General features: G+C 38.1%; 5 protein-coding genes across 7 annotated transcripts in view; 2 read left to right on the top strand and 3 right to left on the bottom strand.

The window, feature by feature from the left end:
- The window catches only part of LOC104705850 (protein furry homolog), an 11,908-nt gene extending 4,068 nt beyond the window's left edge, over positions 1 to 7,840 (bottom strand). Inside the window, exons 1-18 of one of the 3 annotated variants that reach the window (XM_010421939.1) lie at positions 7,684 to 7,840; positions 7,451 to 7,587; positions 7,030 to 7,148; positions 6,661 to 6,706; positions 6,380 to 6,452; positions 6,237 to 6,294; positions 6,012 to 6,107; positions 5,719 to 5,836; positions 5,384 to 5,650; positions 4,842 to 4,943; positions 4,268 to 4,625; positions 4,066 to 4,179; positions 3,258 to 3,889; positions 2,928 to 3,124; positions 2,380 to 2,602; positions 2,118 to 2,237; positions 840 to 1,616; positions 320 to 560 (exon numbers count right to left, since the gene is read on the bottom strand). In XM_010421939.1, the coding sequence (XP_010420241.1) occupies positions 320 to 560; positions 840 to 1,616; positions 2,118 to 2,237; positions 2,380 to 2,602; positions 2,928 to 3,124; positions 3,258 to 3,889; positions 4,066 to 4,179; positions 4,268 to 4,625; positions 4,842 to 4,943; positions 5,384 to 5,650; positions 5,719 to 5,836; positions 6,012 to 6,107; positions 6,237 to 6,294; positions 6,380 to 6,452; positions 6,661 to 6,706; positions 7,030 to 7,148; positions 7,451 to 7,546 (3,637 nt within the window). In that variant the 5' untranslated portion in view covers positions 7,547 to 7,587; positions 7,684 to 7,840. The remainder of the gene's footprint in view (positions 1 to 319; positions 561 to 839; positions 1,617 to 2,117; positions 2,238 to 2,379; positions 2,603 to 2,927; positions 3,125 to 3,257; positions 3,890 to 4,065; positions 4,180 to 4,267; positions 4,626 to 4,841; positions 4,944 to 5,383; positions 5,651 to 5,718; positions 5,837 to 6,011; positions 6,108 to 6,236; positions 6,295 to 6,379; positions 6,453 to 6,660; positions 6,707 to 7,029; positions 7,149 to 7,450; positions 7,588 to 7,683) is intronic. The other 2 variants (XM_010421936.1, XM_010421937.1) reach the window with 2 other exon arrangements.
- On the bottom strand, positions 8,280 to 15,369 carry LOC104705851 (DNA-directed RNA polymerase 2, chloroplastic/mitochondrial). The gene is made up of 19 exons (XM_010421940.2): positions 14,245 to 15,369; positions 13,589 to 13,804; positions 13,354 to 13,487; positions 13,198 to 13,264; positions 12,883 to 12,941; positions 12,462 to 12,579; positions 12,262 to 12,375; positions 12,010 to 12,141; positions 11,516 to 11,932; positions 10,702 to 10,752; positions 10,535 to 10,605; positions 10,353 to 10,437; positions 9,940 to 10,092; positions 9,674 to 9,748; positions 9,497 to 9,586; positions 9,339 to 9,386; positions 9,135 to 9,249; positions 8,939 to 9,042; positions 8,280 to 8,845 (listed from the first exon to the last, which is right to left on the bottom strand). Exons 1-19 carry the CDS (start codon positions 15,127 to 15,129, stop codon positions 8,735 to 8,737), a joined length of 3,045 nt encoding a protein of 1,014 aa, XP_010420242.1. The 5' UTR covers positions 15,130 to 15,369; the 3' UTR covers positions 8,280 to 8,734.
- On the top strand, positions 16,107 to 18,157 carry LOC104705852 (F-box/kelch-repeat protein At5g15710-like). The gene has a single exon (XM_010421941.2). The coding sequence runs from the start codon at positions 16,527 to 16,529 to the stop codon at positions 17,868 to 17,870; it is 1,344 nt and encodes a 447-aa protein (XP_010420243.1). The 5' UTR covers positions 16,107 to 16,526; the 3' UTR covers positions 17,871 to 18,157.
- LOC104705853 (GDSL esterase/lipase 7-like) lies at positions 18,258 to 19,986 on the bottom strand. Its single transcript, XM_019228648.1, has 5 exons — positions 19,653 to 19,986; positions 19,436 to 19,563; positions 19,159 to 19,354; positions 18,903 to 18,983; positions 18,258 to 18,651 (listed from the first exon to the last, which is right to left on the bottom strand). Exons 1-5 carry the CDS (start codon positions 19,891 to 19,893, stop codon positions 18,416 to 18,418), a joined length of 882 nt encoding a protein of 293 aa, XP_019084193.1. The 5' UTR covers positions 19,894 to 19,986; the 3' UTR covers positions 18,258 to 18,415.
- On the top strand, positions 21,366 to 22,408 carry LOC104705854. Its single transcript, XM_010421944.2, has 3 exons — positions 21,366 to 21,577; positions 21,906 to 21,943; positions 22,125 to 22,408. The coding sequence occupies exons 1-3, from the start codon at positions 21,496 to 21,498 to the stop codon at positions 22,296 to 22,298; spliced, it is 294 nt and encodes a 97-aa protein (XP_010420246.1). The 5' UTR covers positions 21,366 to 21,495; the 3' UTR covers positions 22,299 to 22,408.

Genomic DNA, 22,698 nt, shown 5'->3' on the forward strand with positions numbered 1-22,698 from the left:
ATGTTTCTGGGCTTACTAGCAATGGTACTCCAAAGTTTTTCAATTTCATCAGGGAATTGATCCCCATGTCGCCATGTGACATAGTAAAGACTTTTTAGTAATCTTTCACTCCAACCCGAATCCTTGAGTTTCCAGAAATTAAGGTTCTCAATCCATGGAGCCATACAGGTCAAGACCTGGTGCTGAGCAATTATATCAACAGCATCAAGCTGACGCTGCATAATTTCTTCACAAAGCAGCTGGCTTAACTCGGGATGATCCTTGGCGAGTTTGCAGGAGAGCTTGTACTGGAACTGTTGATATGAATCCGGAAGATTACCTACAACTGCTGCTCTATAGCCTCCTGAACCTTCTATACCATCCTCAGCCCACTCACGCATAGAAAGTGTCTCAAGCATTTGAAGAGCATCATCGCGAATTTGTCTAGATGGATCCACTACCTTGTAGAGAATTAGACTCAAGAGCCTCTGGATTTCACATTTAGGTATTTCTTGTCGCATGTAAACCTCAGCCAACACACTGAAGTACCCATCAGCTATAGCCGCATCAGAGTAGTAACACTGGGAAAAAGCACAGATGAATTAGGTCATACAGTTTAGAAGAGTCTATTTACGGACGACATCACACGGATGAGCACAGCATAGAACTGAAAAAAGCTTATCAAGAGATTCAGACCTTAAGTCGGAGATAAAAAAATAAATCTATCTGATATGGAAACCATCATTGCATGGATAAGCTGTCATCATTGGTCAAGATATATCTAACATTTGATCTAGTAATTACTACGATGCAGTATAATTAAACAAAACTTTCATGCGTTCAGTCAGAGAGAATTTTACCTGATCAATGCAGGCAGGGAAGAGATCCAAGTTTGTAAGTAGAAGATTCTTCAGAGCCAATTTTGCCAACGCAACACGTTGATGACCACCTCTATGCCTATCACGGCCTGTTGTCCCTCGTCCACCGTCTCCCGTGTATTTGGAGTAAGATGGAGTTCTTGGATCAGCAGGCGAGTAACCAAAAGGGACCCTGGGAGCAGGCTCAATGAACAAACTATTTATCCAAGATATCACACGGCCACTCATTTTTCTCGCATTGTCATCAAAACACGGTCCATATAGAAGGGAAGCCATTGCATTCAATGAGGCCCACTGGATGGCTTCAATTTGCTCATTCAGTTCCTTGTCAAAAGAAATCTTGTCTACAGAATCTTTTGACCGGTTATGCTGCGAGGTCTTATAGCGCTCTACTTCACGGCGATAATCACTAACACCATCCTGTCCCCATGTACTTCCTGTATCATCAGACCAGGAAAGAAGCAGATCGAATAGACGTTTCCTACTTCTAACATCAAATTTCTCTGATTTTGATTCAACAAATTCAGGGGCAAGGAATCGTAAAACAGACGCAAGTGCATAGCGCAGAGGCTGCATGTCCTGAAAGCTTTCATGAGGTGCCAATGATATCTGTCTTGTCGAATCTTCAATGAACCGCAGATAATGGAGGCGAAAAACTGGTTTACGAGCAAGCATTCCAGGCCAGACATTCTCAGACACTGTTCGATATATATTTGAAACATGAACACGGAGGTCCTCTCTTCGACCTCCTTTTTGGATCTGCATTCATATCATAGAAACACATCCTTTTAGTGTCAAGTCTAAATATTAATCATCCAGCTGAAAATCAATATAACAAAATGGTAAAAATCCAAACGGTCATTAATTTCTGGTCCAAGGAGAAATCGGCACAATCTGGTTAGTAATTTAACTTCCGTAGCAGCCCTTACGTGTGGAAATACTGGATACTTCCGTTCCCTCAACTCTAACGATTCAAAATGAAGCTCAATAAAGCCAGATAGAGGGTACAAATAATGGCAGTAATTTCTAGTACTTTTAATTCATGAGATTTCCTTGCTTGTTCTCACGTTTTTATATTCTTTTGCTTAGCTACTTTTTTGTGAATAGAAAAGGAAGTTTTTTTTATCTTTCTAAAGTGATATATAGTACCACCGTAAATCTAGGCAGTCCGGCAGTTGCATAGTGAATGGTGCAGGACTTCCAGGTATAATTCTGAAAGAAAGTACTCTACATGATTTTACAATTAGCTCAAGTATATACCTTCCACTTTGGCTTCGTCTCTGTCTCGGATGAAATCTCGTCCATGAAAGATGCAAGCTCGCTAAACATAATTTCACATGCTTCCAAATGCGAGCGCCCGAGAGCCATAGTTGCAGCATGCTACATGCGAGGAAGTACAAAGTAAATATTGTTTAAATTATCTAGGAGAAAAGACTCAACCAAAACCACATTAGCCTAACAAGAATATTATGTTTAAAATGCTGACGAAACTACAATGAAGACACACAAAAAAAAAACTTACGTTGTGGGTTTCTGACCCAAATCTAAGATAAGGGAAAATAAGGTGGTACATGTCTCTTGTTGATGCAATGCTACCCGCATCTTTGCCATCAGGTGGACACGAACACACAAACATAGCATACAGAAGCCACTGATCCAGTTTGTTATCTGTATCTTGTGACTGGCTTGCCTTTCCACCTAACTCAACAGGTGTAATATGGGCAAGGCGATGCATAATTTCAGACCTGGAAATGAAAAGGGCACTTCAGTTTCCTTTATGTCATTAAGAATAACAAAAGAGGTATGGCAAAATAATATAACAAACTTTTTCTGTGCGAAAAGCACTAATGCTATATAATTAGATTTTAAAATTCCCAGAGTAAAGTGAAATTCTATCTGCACGTTAAATGGCTTGTTGATCCATAAAGCCTACTTTTCTAATCCTTATAGACTGGTAGGACAGTGTTGACGGTCAGAGAAGACTCAAGAAAACATACAAGGATAATGTAGTTAGGAAAATATACTTGGAGCAAACACATGGAAGATAATACAGCTAAGAAATACACTTACTTGGCTTCTTGAACAGAGCGTGGGCAGAGCTCAGCAGCATATTTAACAAGCTCGCTGAGACATCGACCCCATTTGTTTTTATCAAGGCTCTCAAAGATTATGGATTGAAGAGTCACATCAGAGGGAATGGCATCGGAATCTCGTCTTAAATCAAAAGGACGGGCAGAATCCCAATAGCAACTTTGAACAATATCATCCTATCATGTGAAAGAAAAAGAGGATACAAATCTTAAAATTTCTATTAAGCAGATGGTTCTAAACCATAACCAACCAAAACGCTAAAAATGTAAGAGCCTCTGAAACAGTGAAATGTCCACAGAAGGTACTTACCCCATGTTCTTCCAAGACATCGATCATGTATATGGGTTCAGCTTCAAATTTCATAATATGGTCTGGGTGCTCTTGAATCATGAGATCCCGAATATCATTTCTCAATGCACGTACACATCGCAACAATTCTAGGGCAGTGTGCCGAATCTGGCTGTCGACTGAACTAAGAAAAATTAGCCCAACAGCATCAATATCAGCAGCGCGAAACTCAATTGCATCTGCTGCTTGATGGAAAGATAATTTCTTGAATCTATCATTTCCCTTTGCTGTTTTCTTTTCTTCTTCAGCATCAGTATCTTGTCTGTCATCTACTAAACAAGCCCTCCAGAAACGCATGAGTTCCAATAGGCGTCCTAGTGATGCTTGAATGAGGAGTGGGAACTCATCAGGAAGTTTTAGGATGAAGTTTGCCATCCCTCTCATGACTGCAAAACGGCGATGAGGAAGGTATCTAACAATCCGGTTCAGAACTTGCACTGCTTCCACTCGAACTCCAGGATCAATACTTATACCATGCTGAGGTATTATTTCCGTGATCTTATCACTCCGGCCAACTTCCTCAATCAGATAAGGTATGCACTTCAGCACTGACTGGAAAAGAGAGCCTTGAGACTTTTCTTTATTCACAGCATCTGCATAAAACATCAAGGTTAGCTAAGAATGTTTCCAGGAGAAAGTATTAGGCAGGGATCCTAGGTAGAAAAACAGAAACAGCACACTAAAATACACAAAACATATAGAGATTGTTTAACCTCCTCACAAAAAAATGTAAAATCAGACTAAGTTTTTTGTGTAAAACTAAATTTACCTATTGTAGTTCTCGATGATGTTAGAAGAGCTTGACTATAGGTCCTATGGCAGGATCTTAAAATTGACTCAATTGCTGCTTTCACCTTTGGTATGTAATGGCCAATTCCATGACCTGTTAAGTGAACACTAAGAATAGTTAAGTGAGTGAAAGTAAAGCTTACTGAGACCTACTAATGACCTAATTCAGGTTAACAGGTTACCCTTAAATATCTCCAACCCAACATACTGGCTTGAAGGTGACATAACAAGGGCAAGTAAAGCACGAAGACCAATAATTTTTGCTTCGCTTGGACTATCTTGCTTCAACAGTTCTAGTAACATGTGATTCATAGCGAAGTCAAGGTTATGCTCAGCTATGGTCACACAGAACTCAACGAGTTTATCTTGTTGGACATCCTGAGTGAGCATTCCTTTTCTCAGAACTGTTAGCAATTGTGATGTCACACTATCCAAGTAATCCCATATACGATTTGGTGGCTGGGAGGAAGCATAGACACTCAAATAGAACCTCAACACCCGGTGAAGACAATCAAGAGCCATGTAGCGATGGTTCTTATCCTGCATATAAGACGCAGAATGCTCCATATGAGTGAAACCAATATATATATATTAATTACCGAGAATATGCTTGAAAAAAAATCTAATCACAGGTGCTTAACATACTTAAAAAAAAGAAGCAGCTGTAGTTGCAACAGCACATCAGGGTGTGGAACGTGACGATTGCTTATATGCATTCTTACTTAATCAAAAAATTCTGAATATACACAAACTTACTCTCAGAAGCTTATACAGTTGTTCCATGTGAGAGCTTAAATTATGATGAAATATAAGCGGGTCACCAAGACAGAGAAGAAGACTCACAAGTGGATAGCCAACCTATTCACCCAGTTATACATGTTAAGGACTGAAATTATAAGGAAGACATGCAAAAGTAATATTAAATCAGATTGACGTACACCAAGATGTTTACTCTGTTTATCCATCCACTGGATTAGCTGCACTCTAATGCGTCCAACAGCCTCATACCAGAGTGTCAGTGCAGGCTCTGCAACTGAAGGAGGCCACTGGCTTTTGCCACCATCGGAAAGTGGTGCCAAAATGTTAGAAAGCATATTGCAAAGTGCATGATAAAGCTCACTTTTACGTTTATGTATATCACGGATAAGAGGGTTTGCTTTTGCTACAAAAGAGGCAGACGCATTCAGCCCACCCTCACTCTTAACCTGGTAATAAAACATAATGTCATGATCACTTTCTGNAAGGACTGAAATTACAAGGAAGACATGCAAAAGTGATATTAAATCAGATTGACGTACACCAAGATGTTTACTCTGTTTATCCATCCACTGGATTAGCTGCACTCTAATGCGTCCAACAGCCTCATACCAGAGTGTCAGTGCAGGCTCTGCAACTGAAGGAGGCCACTGGCTTTTGCCACCATCGGAAAGTGGTGCCAAAATGTTAGAAAGCATATTGCAAAGTGCATGATAAAGCTCACTTTTACGTTTATGTATATCACGGATAAGAGGGTTTGCTTTTGCTACAAAAGAGGCAGACGCATTCAGCCCACCCTCACTCTTAACCTGGTAATAAAACATAATGTCATGATCACTTTCTGAAACCTGTATTTTCTAAGATAACCGAGACATACCCCAAGCTTCAAGTATCGCATCCCATTAATGATGCTGAGAGTTTCACTTCTTGCAACACTTGTATCAATCCGGCGAGTATTGAGTTCCATGAAAAACCGCTCCGTGACAGAGCTAAATCTGTTGAAAAATTATATAGTAAATGGATTAGAGTGGTTGCAGCTCAAATTAGATCATCACTTTTACAAGTTCTTTTCTGCCAACTAAACTTGTTAATGTAAGTCCACATTTTTTTTCATTTATACTTTAGTATGTTTTGGGGATTGATAACAACTAACCATTAAAGAGGAATTACCTAATACGGGATAATGCACCTAGAAGTTGAGCAACCAAGTCAAGAAGGAGACCCCTTAAATCGACCAGCGATGGGTATTCCACTTGGCTAACAACCCTGTAATGGAAGAGCACCCAGAACTTAAGCAACTTAGTTCTTTACAACTCAGAAAAAGACATGCCAATAAAAGCATACTGTTTAGTGAATCATATAAAATTTAACCTCCCCAGATTCAAAGATCACTACCTGTCAGCGTTGATTAGCCAATCAAAAACAAAGTTCTCAAGTCCAGACCAGAGCTTCTCTGCCATTTACGAAAAACGTTCTTATTATAGCAAGGCAGTAAACACAATTTGTTGGAAGGAAACTAAGTAGAGAGACTAACAAACCGGTGAGCCCTTCCTGCGGGCAACACTCCACAAAGCGAATACAAGCTGAGCAGAAGATGCACTCAACAGCCAACTGACTCCAGTAATGTGAAAACATATATTAGAAAAATGAAAACCAATTTCGAAAATTGATTAATAAGCCATTAATATTAGTTTTCTTAAAAGGTAAGACCACTAATTAACAAAGAAGTAAGAGTATAACAGTCTGGTTCGTTAGATATAGTATACATAGTTACTAAAAACCCAAGGACTTGTTCCTCTGAAGAGTCAAAAGACAACACCTTCCTCTGGAAAGTTGATGCATCATTTGCACCTTTAGGTGATTCACTGCAAGGTACATATAAACCCACAACAAACAAACACAATATCAGTAATGATGTAGAGAATTGGCTTCTCCCAATTGTAGATAACATCTAGCCAATAAGTTCACCTATATAAAGAAAAAGTGATGTCCACATAAGAATTATGATAATGCACCAAAAGATTCCAAAAGCAACACTGGAAGATAGAAGATCAATGACTCAAAGCTAAAATAATGCAAGGTGCAGAAACAAAATCCCATGGGAGACAGATCTTCCAGACGTAATTCATATCGACAAGAGTCAGATACCATCAGATTGTTAAAAGGGAGAGCAAAAAAATTAACCGACCTTTCCCTCCATCTAAGTAGAGCTTCTAAAAGAGGAACAGGTGTATGACGCGCAATCATAGCCAGGGAATCCAGCACCTGCTCATAAGCAGGATCTGATGGACGCAGGTACTGTCCATCCTGCAAAGATCACACCAAGAACCATATCACTACAAAAGACTAGTGTAACTTGTACAAAATAACAAGTATACTGGTCTGTAAGTTGCAGTCAGAACAGCAACATGCTATTTACACCCAATTCAATGCAACAACTTCCATTAAACCCCTACTCAAAACTAAGTCTCAACTATAGAGAATGAAACTACCTAATATGCAGATACAAACTCCTTAACGCACTGAAAAAAATAAACGACGACCTGGCAACATATGGATTCGAATGTGAGAAGGAAAAAAAAAGCTTATTATTGAAAAAGGAGACGAACCTGAGCCTGAGCTGTCTCGATTCGTCGTCTTGCGAGTGGAAGGAAACGCTGAAGAAGCGCCTCTACAATCAATTTCGCCGCACTCCCGGACTTCATCACGTTCAACGAGAATAGATCCCCAAATGCGAAACTGTCCCCTAAGAAAAATTTCAACAAATTCTATAGAGCCGAATCGAACAGAATACGAGACTGAATCTCGTGAAATTACCTCAGAAATCAAAATGAGAAAATACCAAAAGAAGAAGAGCACACCACGAATCACGAAACCATTATAGGGTTTAGTTCGTCGATCCGGCCAAAAGATTCGCTTAGAAATTTCTTTGATCGACGACGAGCTTCCTCCTCGTTTCTTATTTGTTTTTTTTTTCTTTTTCTGAAACTGTTTTACTGTTTAAGATGATGTTTAATAAAATTCATTTTCTCTTCGAACAACATTTAGCTAAATAAATATATTTACACCAAACAAAAATTACATAAATTCATATTAAATATTATCATTATCGGGATCTTTTTGCCTGGAAAGCTTCTTTTTTTTGTCAACGTCTGGAAAGTAATTAAGAGAAGCATTAAACTAATTATTTATCTAATCAGTAAAAAATTTAATTATATGTCTGCAAATTGTAAAACAATCGTACAAGCTTCCGGTTTCATAAACTCAAATTTCATAAATTTAGATTAACAAATTCCGGTTTGAGATGGATCTATTTTATGCTTAATTTTGGAATTTATAAGATAGATTTATGAATTAAGGAACAAACACACGCATGATTATATATGAATCTGTACATATTATTCTATGAAAAAATGATTTCCAACTCAGTTTCTCAGGTAATCCAATCTCGTATAATGTAGTGTATACCAGTACAAGCTTTTGGTACAGTTCTTGTTATTCTACAATGTACCATAAGAATACCGACTGGTTTACAACACAACATCAAATAGATCTTAACCAATTCCGGTTCAGGAGATCGGTTTACTACTCTATCTCAGGAGATTTCATCAAGCTCTCTCAAGCATCAGGAGCACAGTGGAAAAAAAGTTAAAAGTCAAAAAAACTTTGTTTTGACTCTTTCTCTCTGTCTGCAACTTGTAAACTATATCGCAGAAGCTTTCCTTTTGCTCTGGTCCTTGCAAAAAGCCTTGTTCTTTCTTCTCGTCCTTCTACCACCTAAGGCTCAAGCCTTGGGGTGTGAGTGATACTATGTTCTGAAACTATCTCTCATTCTTGTTTCTTGAGAGCTTGGAAGATGTCTGAAAATCTTGTGGAAGCCATCGATTTCTTTATCAGTTGAAGAAATAAGGTGAATCTAACACCACTTTTAAATCCAAATCTCCTCGTTCCGGCAGAGGAGGAAACTCTAAATGAGGAAACGATTGCTCAAAGCTCTCCAGCAACTGTTAAAATGAAAAAAAAAAAGACAACTCTAGTTCATGATCAGTCTTCTGCATACATAATTAATTGAACATAGAGACACAGATGAAGCTTACATTCTCTAGTATCGGTTGCGAATACAGCTCAACAAACTTTTCCCTTAGTATTCTGTTTAATTTATCCACGTCGCACGCATGTGTCCAAAACGAGTCATGAACTCCTGTTAGAATATTTTTTTTTACAAGCGATGAGTTAACTGACACTAGACCAAGGTTTTAGAGAAAGATTTAAGTTGTGAAAGAAGGACAAAACCTGCAAAACATACGCCTGCTCTTTTGCAGGCAACTGCAGTCATCATCATATGAGACCCGTCAAGGGAGTGAATAAAATTTGGAGGAAAAGCTGTCCTTTGTCGCCTGACAATAACCTACAAAACCAACAAACCTCTTTTATAGGCCTCTGTTTCATTTCCTATCTTTTGTTTATAAGCAAAACCAAGGTAAAGCTGAAGCAGACCTTATCAGTCTCACGCTGAAGTGATAGGGTCTGGAGGGATGTCTTTACCTGCATTCATTTTAAGGAAAGTGAAGATAGTCACACATCTAAATGCAACAGACGAGAGTAATGGTGTTAGCGGAGTGTTATCCACTCTAATAAATTATAGGACGACTTACGAGTTTTGTTCCCATTTGGTGGTAAGGTTGTACAACAGGAAGACCCAATGGTGTTGTCCATCGAACTGTTTCATTTTCTGTAGCAATAATCTGCTCATAGAAATAATTTTTTCCATCAAGAATCATTAGAACTCCAGAAGCAAATTAAATCGACACTGAAAAGAAATGTCCACACACCTTCGCACATTCACCAAACCAACGCATGATGGCGCGTGCAGCTTCAAACATCTCATCTATAGCAGCTAAAGTTACCTGCCCGAAACACGACAAAACAAAACGATTATTTCTAATAGCATTTTTTCTTTTGATAAGTTCCCAAAGTCCATGTGAACTAGAAAGTAGTGATATCATTTTGTTAAGCACACGTTCTTTGAAGATCAGATGAATGAAATTGCCAAATTAAGCTTTTCTAGTGTCAGTGCTTTTATCTGTTGCTCATATACCTTTGCCGCATAGCAAGCCGCCCCAAAAATTTCTTTTTCATCACCAAAATCACTGCGTTCCTTCAACCTTCTCTTTATTTGATCCCGAGCGCCAATATAGGTGACACCATAGACTGATGTCATAACCGTCTGCTTTACAAGTTTACGATCCACCTACACATTTTGAACAAGAGTCAAGTGGTAACAACAGACCAGTTAAATGCGACTGAGTAAACAATGTACCCAAAAAAAACAAATATCAGGCAACTTGCTCGCACACCAATACTAAATATACATTAGAACAGTTCATTAAATCATTTTGTGTGAGTTAACAATGTGTAATGTATGAGATTTCTACTCCACTATGCAAGCAAGGAACCGAGATACACAAGATTAGGAAATTGGAGAAAGAATGAAAAGAATTTCAGATGGACCTGGTTGAGTAATTTTTTTGCACGCAATGCATCTGGAAAAGCTTCAGGATCTCTGTCTGCATCTCGGCGCATAATATCAAGAACCCTGCAGCGCATATGCAAATGAAGTTTTGACTTTTGAATGCACATATATTTTCTCGATTAAAGTTAAGTTACCTGTAAATAGTAGATGCAGTGCTTACCTGGTAGCTATTCCGGAATAAACATCTGCCGGCTTCTCACCTGCCACTAGATTAACAGCTTCTGCTCCTAACTGATAATCATGATGTAAAACCATAATCAGAAAAGAAAGATGACAAGCAGCTAGAAGAGGAAAAAAACCATTGAAAGTTAAAAACAAGAGAATTACTGTGTCTCTCCCGAGAGCGGCATAATGCTGTAGACCATTGCAGGAACCATCCTGGCCAGAACCAAAGTGAAGGAAGGAAGTTCATTTGAAGGCATTCACAGATTGAATGAGTTACTACAGCGTAAAGTCATTAAATATTCAAGCCTTACAAATTAAGTGGAGATGTCAAAGTGGCAAATTCTGCCGGAAAGTACCTGATGTATAGGAATATGTGACAGAACTGTCTCCGGGGATGGGCTTCTCAGAGCTTCAGTCAGATTTATACACACAGCCAAGCACTGAAATGGGTCTTCAGCCTGCAGCCACCATCTGCTTCCTTCAAGTGGTCTGTCTGCCGAATCAAATATGTCATCCAAGTGATTTTCGGTGAAAGCTAGCCGTCCATCAAGTGATAACTTATCTACACCACCAGCATACAAGTTTGCTAAGTGTATCTTCAGCCAGCGTAAGCCTGAAATTCCAAGAGGCCTTCCCTCCGAAAACTCCAAAACACCCCGACACAAATCAGAGCCGAGATGATTTAAGTGCGGGGGCATGGGATATGCACGTCCTCGGAAGTCAATATTGTGGGGATAGTAAAAACCTTCCTCATCTTTCATTTTCCGTGCTACCTGCATCATATTTAAACACTTACAACCAGAACTCTCAAACTGGCACTACTTTGATAACAAGGGGAGNGAACCAAAGTGAAGGAAGGAAGTTCATTTGAAGGCATTCACAGATTGAATGAGTTACTACAGCGTAAAGTCATTAAATATTCAAGCCTTACAAATTAAGTGGAGATGTCAAAGTGGCAAATTCTGCCGGAAAGTACCTGATGTATAGGAATATGTGACAGAACTGTCTCCGGGGATGGGCTTCTCAGAGCTTCAGTCAGATTTATACACACAGCCAAGCACTGAAATGGGTCTTCAGCCTGCAGCCACCATCTGCTTCCTTCAAGTGGTCTGTCTGCCGAATCAAATATGTCATCTAAGTGATTTTCGGTGAAAGCTAGCCGTCCATCAAGTGATAACTTATCTACACCACCAGCATACAAGTTTGCTAAGTGTATCTTCAGCCAGCGTAAGCCTGAAATTCCAAGAGGCCTTCCCTCCGAAAACTCCAAAACACCCCGACACAAATCAGAGCCGAGATGATTTAAGTGCGGGGGCATGGGATATGCACGTCCTCGGAAGTCAATATTGTGGGGATAGTAAAAACCTTCCTCATCTTTCATTTTCCGTGCTACCTGCATCATATTTAAACACTTACAACCAGAACTCTCAAACTGGCACTACTTTGATAACAAGGGGAGAAAAAGCTCACCGAAAGCTTGAGTTCTGTGTCACAGCGCTGAGAATGTCTCTCGCTGTTCACCTTTTTAGCAGCTTTGACTTCCCACCTCCATTTCTTAATAATGCCCTCATCTTCAGTATCAGGCTTTTCTGGTAAAGGAACCTGCAGTTTGAAATGAAAAAATTAAAGAGGCCTCGTGATGAAAACATGTCTGTACAAACTATTGTACAGATGTGAAACAGTAATCATTATAAGATCAAAGTAACACATGGAATAACTCACATCGCTGCGATCCACCAGATCAGCAGCACATCCGCCACTGCTCCATATCCTATCTACAACCGTTAAGACTCGCTTATTTACTCTCCATTTAGTACTTCCAAGCGTATCCAGGGCCTAACAGATGTCCATAAGATATTTACAGAAATTAAAACTGTAACTGATTTCCACATAACGCACGTGAAGAAACAGTAATCTCTTACCTCAAAGACTGGTTGTAGTTGTCCTTTAGGTGCGCTCTTAAGTGCCTCTCGTTGTTGCTTAGCTCCATGAGTTTTCATTATATAAGATGCTAAGAACAAGTAAGCACCTTTGTCGTATCTGCGAAATAACACAGATGAAAGTGAAATGACTTACAAAACTTTCACCAAAATTAACGTCTTCCAAGATGAAGGTATGTTCACAGTTTTCGAAGCCATACAAGTCTAAATATTCTTTTTCTCAAACTTAGATAGAACAGCTTTAAGGTTCTATCTTGTCCGAGTAACTAGTATTGGTCACAAAATGATGTACATTAACTCTTATCATACTGAAAAAATCGTTTTGGAATATATGTTTAAAATACCATGCAATGCAATTATTTCAGCAGTTGGTGTAAGTACAGAACAAAGAAAGCTCATTTACCCTGACCATTTGAGAGGGGGAACCAGCATTGGCATGTATGGCATCACTGCATATCTCCCCTGCACGACAAAAAAAAACGGGATTCACACTTCCTACAATATAGAGATATATATGTCTCAGTTATACCATAGTCTTCAAATCCCAGATATATTCAGTCTTATTTACAGGTGCTACCCAAGTCAAACCCTCATTAGAATATAACATTCAACAAAATGAACATAAATTATTCCGAATTCCGAAAGAAATTCACTATTACTTTTGTTGAGTTAGGGTTAATTATTCTGATAATAAACCAAATGTGAATAGGTCACCTACACTTTTTTCCAAGCCTTTGCGGACCAAAGGGTCACACTCGATTACACCATATTTTCTCCCAGATTTCCTGTTGTACAAGAAAGGCAGGAATATGAACCTATGATATTCAGGACAAGAAGATAAGCCAACTTAAAATCATAGACCGAATTTCCTCACGTGCTTTCTTTCGCTACTGTCTTGAAGGTATGCACAAATGCAGGTCGAACATCAGAGATATCATTATCCTGTTGATTAGCTGGAGACTGTATATAAGCTGTTCTTACCAATAACTCTATTAGACGACTTCCAACCTGGAGTATGAAGTGGCAAATATCAAAATGTTAGCAACTTATTCAGCCAACATAAACTTTCTTTACATCTCCAGCAATTTCTCAGCTAAGCATATACACACCTTAGCCCTAACATCAGCGATCCATGGTTTTGTATAGTCATGTGACTGCAAGATCTTTCTAACTGCTGACAACTTCTGTTTCTTTATCAATTCATTGACCTTCTTTCTTAACTTATCTTGTTCCTTCATTGCAGTTCCATTTTCAACTTCCCCACTCTCCTCATTGTCATCCCCTTTTTTCTTCCTGGTCTTATCCAGGAATGTGCATATTCTTATCTGATAATTCACGGAAAGAGAAACACCATCAGAATACAAGCCATCTAAAACACCAAAAACAGATCAATCATAGACAAGTAAGGAAACCCTATAGACTAGTGCAAAAATAAATAATACAGCAGACCTCCATAAAAGGGGGTTTTATGCTTGATTAGAAATGTTACATGCTGAATGAAGGAGTTCCATTAACAAATAGTGAACACCTGTTGCCAATATTAAAGCAAAAACTTTTGCTTTAAGTTCAGGCCTCACACTTGCAATTTCCAGCCATGGGTTACATTATGGTTTAACCTTATAAAGTTTAGGTTCGCTTATGAGGGAAAACAGCTTATGGAGATCAAACTACCCACTACAACCTATTATTGGCAAACCAAGAAGATTACTGGCAGATGATCTGAAATAAACAAAGTAGTAACCAGAGAAAGAACAAGATGCCCAACCTCTTGTTCAATGGCATCGCCTACTGTACACGCAGCTTGAACAACCTTAACACAACCGTTATCACCACCAGTCATCAAATGCCCCATCAACTTGTGCATAGTGATAACAGCTATCATGTCGGCAGGCAACTGATCAAGGTAATGTGCATAAGTTGCTTTGCTCTTCCCTAGTCTATACAAATCCTGTTCTTTAGCAATTGCATCCCTTAACGGTTCGAACCAACCGAGAAACAACGACTTCACATAAGGCAGATTGGGCGCAAGCTTTTGCTCACACATATCCGTCAAAAGCTCCCTATACTCAGCAGCAGCTCTTTCCCATTCTTCAGTCTCGATCTTAACTTGTCTTCTCCATAGATTCTGAAACTTGGTACGACCCATTCCAAGATGTTCTTGCTTCTTCATCCGCCACGAACGATGACTCTCTCTCTTCTTCTCCTTCTTCATTTCCTTCAACAACTCATCCACCTCAGGCTCTTCCTCAACATCTGTTGATAACACCTCTTCAGCTACACTCGCGTACCCTCTAGCCAAAGTCCCATTAAGACACCTCTCGTTCTTGAAAAACCCCTCTCGCCTCGTGATCCCACCACATAAACGACGAACACCCATTTCGTGACATGGTGATCCCGAGATGGTGGAACCAAACACCGAACACCGAAAGCTCAAATTTTTCGAGAGAACAGACTCCTGATGAGTTTGGGAACGGACCTTGTTAAATCTAGCAGCTGACCTCAAAATTGCTTGTCTAGCAATGTTTCTCCACATAGAGAAGGATTGGGAAACTGGGTTTGGAGAAGAAATCAAGGGTTTACGCAATGGAATCAAATGATCGAATACCTTAGTATGATTTGCCAAGAACACTGGGGTTTGGGCACTGGACATCAATCGTGCTTAAAAGATGAGTAAACCCACAACACAAAAAAACCAACACGAGACTGAAAATAAATTCGATCGCATGAGCTAAAGACGTATACAGGCAAATTGGGATGAGTTTCATAGACGGAAGAAAAAAAAAAAAAAAAAAACAAACAAATGGTGAGTAAGATTACACGACCAAGCCGCCTTAAACCCTCTCTTAAAAACCCTTTGCTTTCTAAAAGAAAAGGCCTCTCTGTCTCTGTTTTTTTTTTGGTCCTCTGTCCTCACATTGTCAAACATTAAATTAAATATAAAATAATCAACCCTAAACTCGACCCGGATCGGATTATCGTACCCGACCCAGAATAATCAGCTTAAAGCCTCTAATACGGCCCAAATTCTTTTTACAAAGCAAAAAGGCTTGAGGAATTAATGGAGCCCAATTAGTTCAATTATTTTTTATTTTTTTTTTAACATTTTGGCATCATTTTTGTTTAATATAATTTGACCAGTTCATACAAATTTTTAGTGGAAACCCAATTAGTTGTTGGCAAAATAAAAAAGTGGAACCCAATTACATTCCAAAGTATAATAAACATGTAGAGATTTGGTTTTTGTATGAATATCATCAATTGAAATTTTCTTTGTTTTTTGGTCAACAAAATATCATCAATTGGATTTTTTTTTTGAACGCTGGATTCATAAATTAACCAAAGAGTTTGAGAACAAGGAATAAACAGAGAGAAAACAGAGCAAGAAATAAAGAAATAGAGATTTGGTTTTTGTATGAATATCATCAATTAGATTTATTACTCAATTATTATATTAAAAAATGAAATTCAAACTAAAAATATGATTTTTTTGATACGTGTCCATCAGTGGTTGGATGTTAGCTGGGATTCACGTACAGTAACACACACCTGATTGCTATCTCTCCGAATTTGATATTCTCCACCTCTATAGTTTTAACATATTACAAATCAGCCCCTTAACTTTAGTCTGAGAAGTGGCAAGCCCGATTTGTTTCCTTCCTCGGAAATGAAGCTACAGAGAAAAATGTTGTATTAGGTCTCTCTCTCCGCGTTGCTCTCGAGACAAAACCCAGCTGGCAAATTTACATATTTATGTCATCGGATTCCAAAAGGACGAAGCTTGTTGCATAATATGGGTTTGAGGTAAATTACTTAATTACTGATTCCAAAGTTAGAATCTTTGCTCCAACTCCAGGCTAGCTGATTGCGTAGCTTCCGATCGATTTCTGCCTCAGTCTTTGAGTTCCTTTGTGGGCACTTCTCTGTTCTTCTCCTGGGTCTTTGCTCGAGGATCTGATGATGCAGATGATCAAGTGATCTCTTTTTTTTTGGGAATCTGAGTCATCTTCTTGAGGTTGTATATAGCTAATGGTTTGGGTTTGAGTTTGAATGGAGCGTCTAGGATTTTGGGGATTGTTGATGGGTAGTGTGGAGAAGTCATCGGATTCTGTAAAGTCGCTGGCTTGCTCTGCGTCTACGAAGAATGGAGATGAAGAGAGTACTTCATCGAAGCAAGCATCACCTTTGAGGAGTTCTGGATCGAGAAACACTAGCCCTTTAGGTAGAGTTGGGTCGAGAAACACGAGTCCTTCTAGGCAGAAAGTGGTGAAGACTAAACCTCGTGGTTTCGAGGAAGAAACAGTGGCTTCATTTGGTAAACAAGTTGTTGCTGATGTGCAGATGGAGGATGGTATATGGGCAATGCTTCCAGAGGATTTGCTCAACGAGATTTTAGCTAGGCTTCCGCCATTTATGATATTTCGGATCCGGTCCGTTTGTAAGAAATGGAACTCGATTCTTCAGGATAATAGTTTTCTCAAGTTTCACTCAAATGTGTCATCTCATGGGCCTTGTCTTCTCACTTTTTGGAAGAACTCGCCGCAGATTCCACAATGTTCGGTTTTTAGCTTGCCGTTGAAGACTTGGTACAAAGTTCCATTCACGTTTTTGCCTCCATGGGCTTTTTGGTTGGTTGGTTCTTCAGGTGGTCTCGTCTGCTTTTCGGGTCTTGATGGTCTAACTTTCAGAACTTTAGTATGCAATCCTCTGATGCAGACTTGGAGGACTCTACCGAGTATGCACTATAACCAACAAAGGCAATTGGTTATGGTCGTAGATCGGTCAGAGAAATCATTCAAAGTTATAGCCACAAATGATATTTACGGTGATAAGTCACTTCCTACCGAAGTTTATGATTCCAAAACTGACAAATGGTCCTTACATCAAATAATGCCTGCAGTGAACTTATGCTCTTCGAAAATGGCTTACTGTGATTCCCGATTATATCTAGAAACTCTTTCGCCTCTTGGTTTAATGATGTATCGGCTTGATACAGGGCAATGGGAACACATTCCAGCAAAATTCCCAAGATCTTTATTGGATGGTTACTTAGTTGCTGGAACTCAGAAGAGATTGTTTCTCGTAGGAAGGATTGGCCTCTACAGTACCCTCCAAAGCATGAGGATATGGGAGCTTGATCACACAAAGGTTTCTTGGGTAGAGATAAGTAGAATGCCACCAAAATACTTCCGAGCACTTCTGAGACTTTCTGCTGAGAGGTTTGAGTGTTTTGGACAAGATAATTTGATCTGCTTTACGTCCTGGAATCAAGGAAAAGGTCTTCTATACAATGTGGATAAGAAGATTTGGTCTTGGATTTCCGGTTGTGCTCTTCAGTCATGCAACAGCCAAGTGTGCTTTTATGAGCCAAGATTTGATGCATCTGTCCACTGAACCATAAAGTAATCGTCTGTCTCACATCATTCTTGAAAATTTACAATTTGGCTGCATAGCAAAACGTGTCAGAGATAAGAAATCGAAGAGCTTTTTGTGCGTCAGTGTTGATGAAGACCTCGTCAGCAATGATAATATGCTTCACCAATGATTAACAATGTCGGGGAGAAATACTGTAAGATAAACTTGTTTCTAGCTTTCTGTAAATTAGCATTCACTGGATATGAAAACTTTATCTACACCCCTGTCTCGTCCACATGAAATATATATATGCTTTATTTTAGTTTTCTATGCTGAATTTTCCTTTTCTACATCGTAATTTTAAGCTTCCTTTTGCAAATAATGACTGCTAGTTCAAGAATGTGTTGTTAGCTAACACTTATGTAAGAGAAAGGTTTAACTTGTAACATCGGAATATAGAGATGATCTTAAAGATTTGGGCAATTGTTACATACAAATCCCATACTTAATGGCTTCTAACTAGAAACTAGAAAACCGAGGAAATCTTGAAATGAGGAGGTAATCTAGCATTGAGACACATTTCTCTACAGTTTAGCCAATTCATAGACACTGATAGGGTAGGAGTAGTTTGCAGACTTGCTAAAGGTATTGTGAGCTATGATTTTGTTGGCAGTTTCTGTTGGATGAAATGCATCCCAAAAGACGTATTGTTGCCTATCCAAGCATGGTTGCTGCAACGGAAGGCATGTTAAGGCTCCTCCATATCTCCCGTTACGGCAGCACGCTTCGTTTGATACTACAAGACCTGCAGAAAGGAGAACTAAAACTCAGTACTGATATATAGAATTAAGAGTAACCCCCCTATGAAATAAATAGAGATTGAGGTCATTTACCATATCTAGAGGGATTCACAACCATATCATGAAACAGATCAAAGACGTTTTGATAGACAAAGAAAGATCCCGGAAGAGTTTTGTTGAGAGTATTTGCTAGATCTTGCAGACGGATGTTGAACATGGAAACCATATTGTTGATCTTTGTCACACACCCGCTGCTATTGTTGCCACTTACCATAGATAGCTGACTTGGTATGCAACCTAATGGTCCTGACCCAGCTAACACCATTTTTCTTGCACCTAAGTTCTATAGTCTCTGCCAAATGTTTGTAAAAGATCAGAGTTAACATTTTCTGAGTATGAGATCTGCATCACTATTGTGAATAATGTATTATTAGATTTTGGGAGAGTAAATTATAAAAAAGATCATTGAGTAACTGATATTTGAGATGACAGAGTCTTGATCAGGAGATCTGCATAGTCTTCTCCACTGTAGGTTTGGCTGGTGGAGTATCTCTCAGGCATAAGGTAGTTGTTGATATAATCATTGCTTCCTATATTGATCCCAATTATCGATTTGGCAAGATACTTTCTCAGATCTGCAGGGTTTTGAAAGAAACGCCGAAGATGTAACTCGATTGTAATCTCAAACTGCGATATCTGTCCATTAAATGTAGTTCTTGCTCCCTGAAAAAACAAAGGTAAGTCTGTAAAAGAGAAAAATATAAAGTTCTTTGTTATAAGAGTTTTTAGTTTCTTGATCCTCACATAATGTTGTCCTGTTTCATCTAAAATCCCAGCTGCTGCAGAAGCATAGTTAACTCCTCTTAAGGAATTTTGCCCAATGGATAAAGGAGATAAGTATGGTGGCACCAATGGCAAGCCGAGGTACGTTGCTACATTAGAAGGAAAAATGTGAGAAATGAGTTGAAAAATGTGAAACCAACTTCATCAAAAGATCTTTTAGTTAGTCTTTAGCAACTACCTCCATAATCAACAACTGTACGGCCATTGCAGAAACGACCAGTGGGGAAGCCAAAATCAATCCCATAAGGGAAATAATTAGCTCGTGCGAGAGTTGGAATGTAATTGTTGTTTCCACTATCAACTAAGGAATCTCCAAAGACAAAGAAAGCTGGAGCAAGAGGATGATGATCATCTCCAGATTGGCCATTGCCAAACCAGACAAGCTCTAACAACACTACACAAATCAACAAACTCTTCATGCTTGGTTACTATCTCTCTCTCTTTCTCTTTGTCTTTGGGCTCTTAAGATAAGCTTGTGAAGAAAACAATTCTACGTATATTTATAATAAAGTCAAGAGGTGCCCACTCTGGTTTTAACCGATTTTGAAAACCAAACCAGAGAGTTACCCGAACAGATAGTGATCAAAACCGAACCGAAAATGAAAACAACCCAAATTTCTAAGATGCTAGAAAACTCAAATACTAACCAAAAACAAAACTATTCCGTTTACAAAATTTATAAACAGAATGAAAACTGAACCAAAACCGGGTAAGATATAAGCACATATATATGTATTTTATGGTGATATATTGAGAGAGAGATAGAGACATGGTTTAGGTGACATGTGAGACCGTGTATGGGTTCAGAGGGGGAACTGGTCGTGGTAAATGATCTCATGGAGTGTAGTGGTTAACTGTTACTGTTCTAAAAAAGAAGATTTGTTCTTTTTTCATTTACTGCTTCTTTTAATTTCCAACTCTTTTCTTCTTCTATAGAGACAGCTTTTTGGAGGAGCTTACCCCTAAACCTCCTTTTTTTGTAAATCTGTTTCATAGTCATTGATGGTCTGCTCATAGCTTCTGTATTCTGATAGAAAAATACATGCGATTGACGACAACTCTGTCACGTATGTAATGATGGTTTTCACATCATTTTTGTATGTGTCAAAAGTCAAAACCGTTTCATAGTTTATGGATCTAAGTAGTATAATAGGCCTGTCATGGGGCCTGAGTCATTGGGTTTAGTGAAATTTACATGATCCATTTATGTTTCAATAGAAGTTAATATCATTTGGGATTATTATTATTTGTTGACACATGGTGTTAATTTAAATACATATTAAAAAAATAAAATACTATTGATTATGTGAAGGTTTTCAAGGAGGACCAGAATCGGAGAACTCGTCCTCGTGTCTCAAAAAGAATATATCAACTTCGATGTTAAGTATAGAATAATTTATAATCTATTTGATTATAAAATGGACCACCAAAGCATATCATTTAGCAAATCGATGATTGAAAGGGATCTTTTAGGGGTTTTAAAAAAGAAAATGACTGGTTCAGAAACCGTAAGCAACCAATTTTATTAGTTTTCAGTCGATCAAACAATTATGCTTTCCATTATAAAGATTGAGATTATCTTCGAGACTTATGAATATATATTAATTAACCCTACTGATTCATTTCAAGAAAACATGTGTATACCGACTACAATCATAATCATTGCCAATGAAACAAGACTCGCTTCGAAATAAATATAATGGCCAAAATCTTCAGTTTTTTTAAAACAATTATCTGGAATCTGAATGATGTTAATTTGTAGTATATTTTTCGTTTTTAGTTTCTCAATAAATACTTCTTTAATTAATTAACCTCCTTTAATTACAATTACCAAGGATAAGTATCTTTTTTTTGTCGGAAAACCCTAGCTAGCCTCTTGTTTTCACAAAACCATAACATCACAAAGCCCTCCTTATCTTTGTATAATATCGATCGATCCTTAACGTCAACTTAATGCTGAAGAAGAACTGAAACATATTTTACAAAAGAAAAGGAATACAAACGACCAAAGAAATAATACTATGAAGAAGACAACTCTGAAGTTAACGACCATCATTTTGGGGGTTTTCTTCATCATTCTTCTTCTTCTTCAAAGGCCTCGAGGTTTGAATCTACTCACTATATGATTTATATTTTGATGGTCATGTGATGTTGATGATGATCATCAGCATATATATTTACTTGCATGATTCTAATATCCTAGCTTGACTATATATATATGTTCTTCTCTTCGTACACGCATATATGTAATTGTGCACAAGAGACGCATACATTTTTTTTTACAGCGGCTAAACGACTTTAGGTATGTATTGTTGTATTCGGATAAGATCCATCATCCAAAGACTATTTACTTATTTAGGATAAAACTTTAAAATATATATATGTAAATGAGTTACATTTCTTATTTTAAGACAAGATATTGTATATGTAGGTGGATCGAGTAATGGAGATCTCTCAATGGGACGGAAGGTAACATATCGAAAGCTTTCCGAATTAAATTAACATTTGGTTTTATGTTTGAACAAAAAAGTTAACCTCTTTCCTTGTTGATTCAGCTTATTCGGATTGGGATACTTTTTTAAATGAATCATCGTTATTTCATTAGTATTAGGCAATATAAGCTTCTTACTTTGGTCTATATTTTTGGCAGTTAACAGCTCTGGAACCGATTGAAACCAAAAACGTAGCAAGATCGTTGGAAGATTCAATATGGACAGATCATTTAGAGAGAGAGGTCGATCATCTGATGAAGCACGAATATCCTTCACCGGTGAAGCCAAGGAAAAGAACTCCGGTTCACAATGGCTTGCCTAATGGTCATTAGTTGACCCTTGTTTGTTATACCTATTATAGACTTATAGTTCCTTCAGTTTTTATTTAATATAATTTTGTTAAAATCATTTAATGGACGTATCATAATGCTGAATATTAGTATATTTACTTATATACAGAATCTATTAAAAAAATTAGAGTGCATGTATTGTCTTTTAGTTTTTGAAAAGTTTTCTCATTCTTTTGAGAGATATTTTTATTAAAAAAAATTCGAAGTTGGCATATTCGACTTTTAGTAATTCTATATAAATAGAATGGAAGATAAAAGTATTGGTTGTCAAATATTGTCACGGAAATTACCATTCCCCATGAGTAATGTTTGTTATGAAAAAATGAATATATGACATAACTCTCTAACTGTTTTGGATTATTTGAAGGGAGAAAATAAGCAA

Source organism: Camelina sativa, chromosome 8 (assembly GCF_000633955.1).
Source record: "Camelina sativa cultivar DH55 chromosome 8, Cs, whole genome shotgun sequence".
Taxonomy (NCBI): Eukaryota; Viridiplantae; Streptophyta; class Magnoliopsida; order Brassicales; family Brassicaceae; genus Camelina; species Camelina sativa.